General features: G+C 45.3%; 1 protein-coding gene across 4 annotated transcripts in view; it reads left to right on the forward strand.

Annotated features, from left to right (window-relative positions):
* FHL1 (four and a half LIM domains 1) overlaps positions 1-9,591 on the forward strand; it is a 70,159-nt gene extending 60,568 nt beyond the window's left edge. For 3 of the 4 annotated variants that reach the window (XM_080990417.1, XM_080990418.1, XM_080990416.1), the window contains exons 4-6: positions 3,040-3,209; positions 5,102-5,288; positions 6,502-9,591. In XM_080990417.1, the coding sequence (XP_080846543.1) occupies positions 3,040-3,209; positions 5,102-5,288; positions 6,502-6,656 (512 nt within the window). In that variant the 3' untranslated portion in view covers positions 6,657-9,591. The remainder of the gene's footprint in view (positions 1-3,039; positions 3,210-5,101; positions 5,289-6,501) is intronic. The other variant, XR_013981545.1, reaches the window with a different exon arrangement.
* The last annotated feature ends 2,366 nt before the right edge of the window (positions 9,592-11,957 follow it).

The following is an 11,957-nucleotide window of genomic DNA, read 5'->3' on the forward strand; positions in this document are numbered from 1 at the left end:
TCTCCCAGCGGCTGCATGTAGATATTGAAAAGCATGTGGGAGAGGACGGAACCCTGAGGCACCCCACAAGTGAGAGCCCAGGGGTCTGAACACTCATCCACCACCACGTTCTGGACAAAATATACTTTAGCCCTTCACATATGCGCCGCCCGGGTGCAAAGACCAGCCCAGTGCCCCCCAAATTTAGTTAATTTTGCACGCATGGCACCACAGAGAATGACAGGTGCCGCTGTTGAGTTGGACAGGTGAATGAGAAGCGCTGCTGCGGGCGCACCACATCTTTGGTAAATGAGCGCACAAAATTGAAAGTCCTCGAGTGAAACAGTGGGTCTACATTTTGGGAATACCTAGGTATAGATGTCTATTTTTTCCTAGCTCTGGCATAGGCAAACTCGGCCCACCAGATGTTTGGGGAGTACAACTCCCATCCTCCCTGACTACTGGTCCTGTTAGCTAGGGATGATGGGAGTTGTAGTCCCAAAACATCTGGAGGGCTGAGTTTGCCAATGCCTGTACTAGCTTGATCAAAATCACCACATTTTCCCGTGTATAAGACTAGGTTCCCCCCCCTTAAAAATAATGTCAAAAATGAGATGGCATCTTATACTAGGATCCATCTACCCCACCCCACCCCGTTTTCTTCAATCTGAGTCCCCCCCAAATAGGGGACAGCTTATGCATGGGGCCGTCTTATAGATGGGGAAATATGGTATTTATTCTTTCATAACAGGTAGAGGTAGCTCTTAACAAATCCAAACTGCAAGAACCATATAAATAATCAAAACCATTAGTCAGGTAGCTATTGTGGAAATAGGTATTCTTCATTGTCTGTTGGAATAGAGGAGTTTTCAGCCAGTATTTAAAAGTGGAAACAGAGGGTTCCCACTGAATCTCTGGTAGCAGAATATTCTGCAATAATGGTTCGGTTTCCTTTCCATTGTCAAACAAACATTCAGGCATCATTGCTTGTTGAAAGTGGAGTTGCAAACTGTTTCCCGGCTTTCTGGTTGACATGGGATTTTTGACCTGGAAGAGCATGCATGCTTTTTGCCAGCCCCACCCCACTATAATCCATGTACTATAGTCCAAGAGATTCATTATTCTTATTTTTTATTTTCATCTTTATTTCATTTCATCGTATTGCAGAATCTAGTGTCAATTATGACATTGATAAAAATCCCCGTTTCCTCTCTCATTCTGTTTCTGTGACTTCCCTCTGCCACATGGCAGCCTTTCATACATTTTGAACTTGTCATTTTTGTGTGTGTGTGTGTGTGTGTGTGTGTCATAATAAATAACAAGATGAAAAAATATTTAATAATTCCAGTGGCACCTTAAAGATCAACTAAATATAAGCTTTCAAGGTATGAGGTTTTGTGTGTAATACACACTCCGTCTGATACTCTGACAACACGACATCCTTTAATACATTTTGAACTTGTTATTGTGTGTGTATCTGAAGAAGTGTGCATACATGCAAAAGCTTATACCTAAAACTACTCAGCTGGTCTCTAAGGTGCTGCTTTTTATTCTTTTGGAAGAATTATTTGAAAGACTTTCTTAGATCGTATCACTTTTTGGAAGACTTGATTCTTTTAAGGAAGTTTTTAGATTTTTAAGAAAAGTCTTTTAAACTATCTTTTTAAAGAATGGTTTTGGTATATTTTGACGATGGCAGACCAACATGCCTACCTACTTGAATCTGTTAGAAATATGGGCAGTTCATAAAAAACCTTTTTCTTAAAATGCCTGTTCCAAAGGTCTTATCTTACTACACTAGGGGTTATATAGTTATCTCTGAAATTTCATGCATATCAGTTAATATCTTGACCCTGCTCTACTGAATTGACATTTCAGCCTTCACAACATAGGAAAATGGCCAAATAAACAGCTATTTTCATGGAGGAGGGTCAAGATATTAACTGATATGCATGAAATTTCAGCTATAGCTATATAATCCCTAGTGTAGTAAGATAGGAACTTGGGAGCAGGCATTTTCAAAATAGAGTTTTTTTATAAACCGTCCTACTGAACACCCAATGCTTTTCAGTGGAGCAGGGTCAAGATACTAACTGATATGCATAAAATTTCAGATATATCTATATAATTCCTAGTGTAGTAAGACCAGACTTTTTTATGAATCACCCTAATATCTATTAGTTACTTTGGCCCCCAGGACAATCTGACAATAATTTTCCCACTCCTTTACGAAGTTAGCCCACGCATATCAATCCATTTTGGATCAATGTTTGGTCATTCTTCCAAACTAGTTCCGTTCCTTCTGACGTTTCGGTTCCAATGGAAATCTCATGGTTGCGGTCATTTTAGCCAACTCTATGAATTCACATAATTTGTTTAGCCAACTTGATGAGTTCACACAATTTGTTTAACCAATCTTCTACTGAGGGGATGTTGTCCCCTTTCCAATTTTAGAGTCCAAGAGATTTAGACCACTGTGTTTCATCACTGCGAGAGGTGAGGTTACAGGGAACCAGGCAGAGAGCCTTCTTGGTGGTGGCGCCCACCCTTCAGATGTCAAGGAAATAATCAACTATCCTACTTTTAAAAGACATCTGAAGGCAGCCCTGTTGAGGGAAAATTTTTAATGTTTGATGCTGTATTGCAGGGACGTCCAACTCTCAAGAGATTGCGATCTACTCCCAGTATAAAAAAACTGGCAGTGATTACCCCCTTTTTTTGGGGGGGGGGGTTCAGTTCAAAGTTGTTCCTATCCCTAACCCCTATCCCTAACTCCTATTTCTAGCCCCTATCCTTAACCCCTATTCCTATTCCTATCCCTAACCCCTATCCCTAATCTTGCATTTTTAATAATTGATTGGGAGCCACCCAGAGTGGCTGGGGAAACCCATCCGGATGGGTGGGCTAAAAGTAAATATAATAATAATAATAATAATAATAATAATAATAATAATAATAATTATAGCTTTCAGCTTGCCATTCGTGAATCACAATTTTCTCAGTGCCACAAATTGCATCAATCTGGCAGTGAGCACCATCTCTTTCCCTCCCTCTTTGCAGGCGACCAGAATGTGGAATACAAGAAGACTGTCTGGCACAAGGAGTGCTTCACCTGCAGCCAGTGCAAGCAGGTAATTGGCACCGCCAGCTTCTTCCCCAAGGACGACGAGATTTATTGCACCTCCTGCCATGAGCAGAAATTTGCCAAGACCTGTGTGAAGTGCAAGCAGGTAAGTTTTGCCGACCCACCCTCCCCCAGCTTACCTGGATCCCATTTGGATCCTGGCTTTCCCCCAAAGGGCTCGGAGCTGCGCTCATTATCAGAGTTTCCTCCGCCAGTTCGGAAGGTGCGCCAAAAGGCACTTATGCCGACCAATGCATCCACTCTTCTTTCACCATGGCCTCTCTTGGTACAGTTCTTAACGGAGGACATATGGTGGAGATAAGGTCAGGGTCAAGGGACTCCTGGAAGGTTCAGTCCAGTCCAAGGCGGCGATGGGGTTGCAGCACTCATAGGGGTTAAAGATAGGGATAGGGATAGCAGGCATGTCCAACAGGTAAATCATGATCTACCAGTAGATCACTGGACATCTGTGGTAGATCACTGGCTCTCCCTAAAGAAGCTCAACAAGGTCAACATCTTTGCCCTGCACCCCCAAGAAGGGGTAGATCACTGCCAGTTTTTAACTGTGAGTGGGTTGCAGTCTCTTGGGAGTTGGCCACCCTAGGTATAGGGGTTAGGGATGTCCAAAGTCCGTTTTGGGGGCCTAATCTGGCCCACCAGTGGATTTAATCTGGCCCCCGTGGCAGTATAGGTCCTGGGGTAAAATCCTAAAAAAAGCTTAACAACTCTGGTTGGCCCTCTGGCCCTTTTGATTTAAATCACTCATCATTAAGGCTTGATTAAAAACCTTTTTTTCAGAAAGGTTAAACCTTGCTGGCATCCTCCTAATATTGACAACCAGAGGAAGGTTTCATTTTTGGAATCATAAATTCTCAGAGGAGTTTTTACAGTTAAATAAAATATGACTGATTTGGTTCTACTATGAGAAATACATTGACAGATAAAGATGAAATTATAGTGAGGTTTCATAAGTTAACTGCTTCTATTTGGACAACTTTTCTGCTGTATTTGATTGGAAGGAGAAAAAACATTTCCTTCATAACAATTTAAACCATTTATTTCACTAAAACAGTAACGTGCTAGCATATGGATCCACGTTTGTTAACTGATGTGCTTAAACTTTTTTTCTTTTTTAAACCCAACAGACTGAGTTTTAGCACTTAAAAACAAATCCTTATTTCCTGACGAATAGCCTTTGGACTATAATGTAATTTCAATAGAAAACCTTTAGAAAGATTTTTCTTCCCAAAGCATTTCATTTTAAAAATCCTGATTTGAATAATAATAAAAATCCCATTTAAATCAAAATTAAGAGTTTGTGGGTTTTTTAAAGTCATAATTGAAAAAATCAGAAGAATAATTCATAAAGAAAACAGTTTATAAGAAGTAAACAAGGAGGCCATGTACAGGATAAAGGAAGTCTTTTATTCTGACGTTTTATGTTATGTTTATTTTATGTTATGTTCATGTCTAATGGTGGTGGATTTGTTGATTTGAGTTGTGGTGGATTTATGTTGTACAATGTACAGTGGTACCTTGGTTTACAACCATAATCCGTTCCAGAGGTCCATCTGTAAACCAAAACAGTTTTGAACTTGAGGCACGCTTTTGCCAATGGTGCCTCCCCCCCAAAATTGTTTGTTATTCCCCCCCCAAAAAGGGGGGGAAGGGCTGTAATCCAAAAAAAGGTTGCAATCCAGGATTTGATATGTTTGTAATCCAGAACGTCTGCAAACCAAGACGTCTGCAAACCAAGGTACCACCGTAAATAAAATTTAAATTAAATGAAAATTTTTAATACAAATGGTCGTCAAATTAATTCAAATGAAACCCCCCATCCAAATATTATTTTTTTAAAATAAAAACATCATTTAAAAAATCATTGTCCACCCACAGAAGAAAGCTTCCACAGGTGACACAGGGTTCGGGGCGGCTGGGACAAATGGTTCCCCAGGAGTCGAAGCAGCGCTTGACCTTTGACTTCCTTCCCCACGCCAGGCCATCACCTGCGGAGGGGTCGCCTACCAGGAGCAACCGTACCACTCCGAGTGCTTTGTGTGTGCCACCTGCTCCAAGAAACTGGGAGGGCAGCGCTTCACAGCTGTGGAGGATCAATTCTACTGCGTCGATTGCTACAAGTCCTTTGTGGCCAAGAAATGCAGCGGTTGCAAGAACCCCATCACAGGTGGGTCAGTGATGGGTCCGGGACAGGTGCCTGGAGGTGGTTGGAGGATGGGTGGCGCCTAACAGGTTGAGGTTGGATCCTGGCAAGGCAGCAGTCCTGTTGTGGGTGGGCGGGTGTGGGGGACTCCCTGGTCCTGAATGGGGCAACTGTGCCCCTGAAGGACCAGCTGCGCAGCCTGGGGGTGATCTTGGACCCAAGGAGGCACAGGTCCATTCTGTGTCCAGGGCAGCTCCATCTGGGACACAGGATGAGACCCCTCTCTGCCCAGAGTGGTGCATGCTCTGGTTATCTCCCGCTTGGACTACTGCAGTGGCAGCCCAACTCGGCCCTCCAGCTGTTTGGGGACTACGATGCCCATCGTCCCTGACTGCTGGTCCTGTGAGCTAGGGACAATGGGAGTTGTAGCCCCCAAACAGCTGGAGGGCCAAGTTCAGCTATCACTGGGATATAGGGTATATCAGATTCTTCTGCTATAGGATACACAGGATATATATTCCGTTCCATGCATTCATATATTCAGTTCCATTTGTTCATTTGCTTCCCAAAAGAAGCTCGACAACTTTGATATGTCCAACGTCAATGGGTATGTCACTGCCAGTTTTTTTATACTGGGAGTAGATCGCAGTCTCTTGAGAGTTGGACATCCCTGGCCTAGCTCATAAGCAATTAAGTCAAGCATCCCCAAACTCGGCCCTCCAGCTCTTTTGGGACTACAACGCCCATCGTCTCTGACCACTGGTCCTGGGAGCTAGGTATGATGGGGGTTGTAGTCCGAAAACAGTTGGAGGGCCAAGTTGGGCCATGTCTGATCTAGAGTAGTGGTGGCCACACTTGGCCCTCCAGCTATTTGAGGACTAAAACGCCCATCATCCCTGACCGCTGGTCCTGCTAGCTAGAGTTGTAGGCCAGGTTTGAGGAAGCCCACAAGTCTTGGGAGACCTGGGGGCGGGGCTCATTGGAGGGAAGCCCACCTACCTGTCCCCGAACTCCCCCACTCCTTCTTCCAGGCATAGGCAAACTCAGCCCTCCAGCTGTGTTGGGGTTACAATTCCCATCATCCCCGACCACTGGTCCTGTGAGCTAGGGACGATGGGAGTTGTAGTCCCAAGACAGCTGGAGGGCCAAGTTTGCCTATGCCTGAATAAGTGACCTGTGTGCTTCCTTCTCCTTCCTTTCTAACCCTTCCCTCCCTGCTCCTCCTCTGAACTGGCAGGTTTCGGGAAAGGAACCAACGTGGTCAGCCATGAAGGCCACTCCTGGCACGACTACTGCTTCAACTGCAAGAAGTGCTCCATCCCGCTGGCCAACAAGCCCTTCGTTTTCCACAGCGAGCAAGTCTACTGCCCCACCTGCGCCAAGAAGCTGTAAGGGGCGGAGCCAGGGGCAAAGGGGGGACACGGCCTCACCTCTTCCCTGGAGGGGCTTGATCCGTGTGCTTGGAGAAAACCTGCCCACTCTCCTGCCCACATTTTAGGCTTCCCCATCCCCATCCTTAAGAGGTGCCCGGCATCTCCCCCCTCCCCATCTGACAGGTGGCATTCAATAAAAGCTCTGCCTTAGCATCCTACCTGCTGCTAACCTTGCTTAAAATCCCCCCCTTTTTAAAGGAAAGATCCTCTTATTTTCTTGCCATGCTTCGCAGGTGCCGGCCGAAGTTTAGGCTCAAGCTTTGCACATCCAAATGTACTTACTGATAACCAGGGTGGGTTTGATTTAAATCGTATATTCAGTAAGACTGGATTTCAATCACTAGTCAGGAAGACTTGATTTAAATCATTTTTTAAAAAACAGAAAGGTTCAACCTCGCTGGGATCCTCTTGCCATGCTTCGTGGGTGCCGGCTGTTTCGGCTCAAGCTTCACACAACCAAATATACCGCACTTTCCCATCTAGAAGACTCCCCCTTCTGTAAAATGCCCCCTATTTTGAGGGACTAAAAATTTCCAAAATTGGGGGGGGGGGATTTTTTAGGGTGCGTTGCCACAAATTGCCTACCCGCTGTGGTCACCGAGGGGTCTTTGCAGCCTGCGCTTTGAGTCTTATATAGAACCTCGTCTTCTACACGGAAAAGTACGGTACTTGCTGATAACTGAGCACATACAGCTAATTAGTCTTTTTCCGTGTATAACATGCCCCCATGTACAGTCATACCTCAGGTTGAAGTAGCTTCAGGTTAAACATTTTCGGGTTGCGCTCTGTGGCGACCCGGAAGTAACGGAGTGCGTTACTTCCGGGTTTCGCCGCTTCCGCAGACGCTCAAAATGACGTCATGGGCACGTGGCTAATTGCGACCCACGCACACGCGGACGCAGGTTGCGTTTGCTTCAGTTTGCGAACGGGGCTCCGGAACAGATCCTGTTCGCATCCAGAGGTACCACTGTATAAGATGCACCCTATTTTGGACTGGACTTAATTGGCAGGGGTCCTTTACCTTTATTTTGGGGGACTCAAAAATTAAGAAAATGGAGGGAGATTGCCCCCAGGTATAAGATTACCCCTCCCCTTTTTGCATTATTTTTTGGTAAAAAAAAACCACCCTAGTCTTATACAAGGAAAAGTATGGTAGGTTACTAACTTCTAAGTGAGCAGTAAGATGAGGGCTGAAATCACATGGCTGCTTTTGAAACAGAAATTTTTGCTTTTCCTTCCTGGGGAGCAAAAGATCGGGAGAGAGTTTGAGGCCGTTTTAAAGGTTCACTCACTGACCCTTTAAAAGTCTAAACAGGGCTGCCTTCAGACGTCTTGCTGATTTCCTTGAGATCTGATGGGAGAGGGTGCCACCACCAAGAAGGCCCTCTGCCTGTATTAAACTGAATCCTGGGGTGGGGTGGGAGGCAAAATGCTTGTGTGCTCTTCCATATCAAAAATCCCAGGAAAGCCAGGAAATGGCCGGCCTGAGCCCTTTGCAACGTCAGTTTCCACAAGCAATGATGCCTTCTTATTTGTTTGACAATGAAAAGCAGGGGTCAGCAACCTTTTTCAGCAGGGGACCGGTCCACTGTGCCTCGGATCTTGTGGGGGCTGGACTATATTTTTTTGGGGGAAATGAACAAATTCCTATGCCCCACAATTAACCCAGAGATGCATTTTAAATAAAAGGACACATTCTACTCATGTCAAAACATGCTGATTCCCAGACCATCCGCCAGCCGGATTGAGAAGGCGATTGGGTCGGCCCCAGCCCCCAGGCCTTAGTTTGCCTAGCAATGCCCTAGGTCAGGCACGTCCAACAGGTAGATCACTTTGGCTTCTCCCAAAAAGCTCAGCCACTTTTGTTTCCTAGCCAAAAAGTGGGCCATCAGATTAAGTTCCACTATATAGGACTGAGGATTCAGGACCCTTAACTGTGTTTTATATAATCAACTTTTGATTATGTTCTGGGTATCTCACAACGTTCATTCAGTTCCATTAATTTATATATTCAGTTCCATTCATTTGCTCCCTAAAAAAAAAGCTCAACCACCTTGGCTTCCCCAAAAAAGCTCCACAACTTTGATCCATCCAACGACAATGGGTGGATCACTGCCAGTTTTTTTTACACTGTGAGTAGATCACAGTCTCTTGGGAGCTGGACATCCCTGCCCTAGGTCAGGGTGTCAGACTCAAATTCATCGGGGTCCGCATCAGCAGTTTGGTCACCCTCATGCGCTCAATATAAAAACAAGTGGAGGTTTCCTGAATGCACGTAAAGTGGAGGTTTCCTGTGTAGAACGGCCGGCGCCGCTACAGGGCAGACGTTCTCTGGCTTGTAGGCTGCCGCGCATGCGCTGAAGAGGCGGCTTTCTTGTGTCAAAAAAAAAAGCGAGAATAAAAGGTGAAGGGTGGCGGCGGCTACACGGGCCACATGACGAGGTCTGGCGGGCCGGATTCGGCCCACGGGCCTTGTGTTTGACACCCGTGCCCTAGGTGATAGTATGTCAATATGCAGATCTGATCAGCATCACATGGTCCAGCCCAGAAACGTCTCCAGAAAACCTGGCCTTCGCAGATTAACACAATGAAACCCTTGATGCGCACGAAGGAATAAAACCAAACGTTTGCAACACACAATTTCCTCCACCCATTCTTAGCTGATACTTGTATCTGTTATCACACCCAAGGTTGCGTCCAATGAAGTGTCTCATGGGGAATTAAGGGGAGGGGGGATTACGGAAATCTACGTGTGCTTGGTTCAAAACTGTATAAGAAGTAAGAAACGTCTCCCGTTTGGAGTCTTCTCCTTTCCTCCTTGGCGAGACTGGCTTTGACCCTGCTGCCGCAGAAATCTCAAATAAAGGTCCAGCATCTTTGCTGCTTTGCTTCAACTTGCCTGGGTTTGTATTCCGTTTTTGCATGCCGGCCGCAGGAACCTTCACATGTCCCATATGACAGGAGTCCCTTATTTTTCACCATTCCTGGAAGCCTCATGTGGGAACATAGATGGACACCAGAGACAAAGTATGACAAACTAGTAACAAGAAAAAACTCAGAATGGATGAAAATGAGATCATAAGTATGGATATATGGTAAACAGGGCAATTCAGAAATGCTCAGATAAAAGTGATTACATCTGGAAGTCAGGGAGGGGGATGGGAGGAAGTCAAAGCTCAATTTGAGCAAAGATCTATGTGATGAAGAAATGTTATTTGGTTGTTATAAAGCAGGCATGTCCAACAGGTAGATTATGACTGGATGTCTGTAGAGAAGCTCAACAACTTTGGCTCCCCTAAAAAGCTCAACATTTAAAATGGTGCCTTCCTCCTCCCTAAAAATGGTCAACAACTTTGACCTGAACCTCCCTAAAAAAAAAGTCACCCACTTAGACCTGAATCCCTTTTTTTAAAAAAGGGCTATTCTTCCTAAAAAAGGCTCACCCACTTTGATCTGAATCCCAGAAAAGGGGGCAGATCACTGCCAGTTTAGATCGCAGTCTCTTGGGAGTTGGCCACCCCTGTTATAAAGAGAAAAAGAAAAAGAAATATTATTAAAAGAAAAAGAAAATGAGATCATTATCCATAAGATAACCCCAACCAGGCGACAGGAGAAAAGAGAGAAATCTAAACCTCTAGTAGAAGTCCTAAAAGGAAACCTGATAGTTCACAGGTGGGAATTCCCAGAGGGCACCTCGTTCTTCTTTGAGGGGGAAAGGCGGATGTTCACAACGCCGAAAAACACTGAGAAATTTGGGACAAAAGCCACTTCTTTTCAGAGAAAGGCCCAATTGATTTTGTGCCTGATTTCCAAACATTCCTGTTCCGCAGATGAGGCTGTACCATGTCTATGGAACAGTCATGTAGAACAGGCACGTCCAACAGGTAGATCACAATCTACTGGTAGATCTGGCTTTCCTGGTCGATCTCTGGCCCCTCTACTGGCTTTCCTGGTCGATCTCTGGCCCCTCAGGGATCTCCTTCCCCCCAGAATAAAAAAGAACAAAAGGAATTAAAAAAAGCTCAACAACTACTGCTTCCTGTTATGTTCTGTGTACCGTATTTTTCGCCCTATAGGGCACACCGGCCCATAGGATGCACCTTGTTTTTGGGGGGAGGAAATGAATAAAAAAATCCCCCCCCCAGCCGCGGGGCTGGGGCAGGGGAAGCCCGAGCTTCCCCCTACCCCAGCCCCCAGAACAGGCTGCTATCTGCAAGCCTTGCGAGCCCGGTGGCAACTCCTGCCGGGCTCGCAAGGCTTGCGGACACCTGCGCGAAGCATGGGGCGCCCTCCGGAGGGTGCACCGTGCTTCGGGCTGCAGGCTGCTGCCCGCAAGCCTTGCGAGCCCGGCAGCAACTCCCGCCGGGCTTGCAAGGCTTGTGGATAGCTTCCTGAAGCCTGGAGAGCGAGAGGGGTCGGTGCGCACCGACCCCTCTCACTCTCCAGGCTTCAGTGAAAGCCTGCATTTGCCCCATAGGACGCACACACGTTTCCCCTTCATTTTTGGAGGGGAAAAAGTGCGTCCTATAGGGCGAAAAATACGGTATATCGCAAGGCTCATTCGGTTTCATTCATTCATATTTCCCATTCCATTCATTCATATCTTCCGTTTTTTCCCCTTCATTTGCTTCCTTAGAAAAAGCTTGTCAATGTTGGCTTCCGGAAAAAAGCCGGACAGCTTTGCCTTTCCAAAAAAAACGCGGCAACTTTGGCTTCATTTGGTTTCATTCATTTCATATCTTCAGTTTCATTTATTCATTGATTCCTAAAAAAAAAAAAAAGCTCAACAACCACTCTGGCTTCCTAAGAAAAGCTGAACAACTTTCCCTTTCCAAAAAAAGCCCGACGACTTTGGTTTCCTAAGAAAAGCTCCACAATTTGCCTTTCAAAAAAAAGCTCAGCAACTTTTGCTTCCGAGCAAAAAATGTGGACCATCAGATTAAGGTCCACCATTTGACTGTGGATTCAGGACCGTCAACTGTGTTTTATATAATCGACTTTAAATTAGGTTTTGTTTATCTCGCAATACTCACAGTTCCATTCATTCATAAATTCAGATCCATTCACTCAAAAAAAAAAAAGCTCAACAACTTTGATCTGTCCAACGACAATGGGTAGATCACAACCAGTTTTTTTTACACTGAGAGTAGATCACAATCTATTGGGAGTTGGAGACGTCCCTGATGTAGAACAATGACTGCTCCCTAAAGAGAGTATCGCTACTATTCAGCTTTTAGAGTTGGATCGCTGTACATCTGCC

Source organism: Podarcis pityusensis, assembly GCF_964106645.2.
Source record: "Podarcis pityusensis genome assembly, chromosome: Z".
Taxonomy (NCBI): Eukaryota; Metazoa; Chordata; class Lepidosauria; order Squamata; family Lacertidae; genus Podarcis; species Podarcis pityusensis.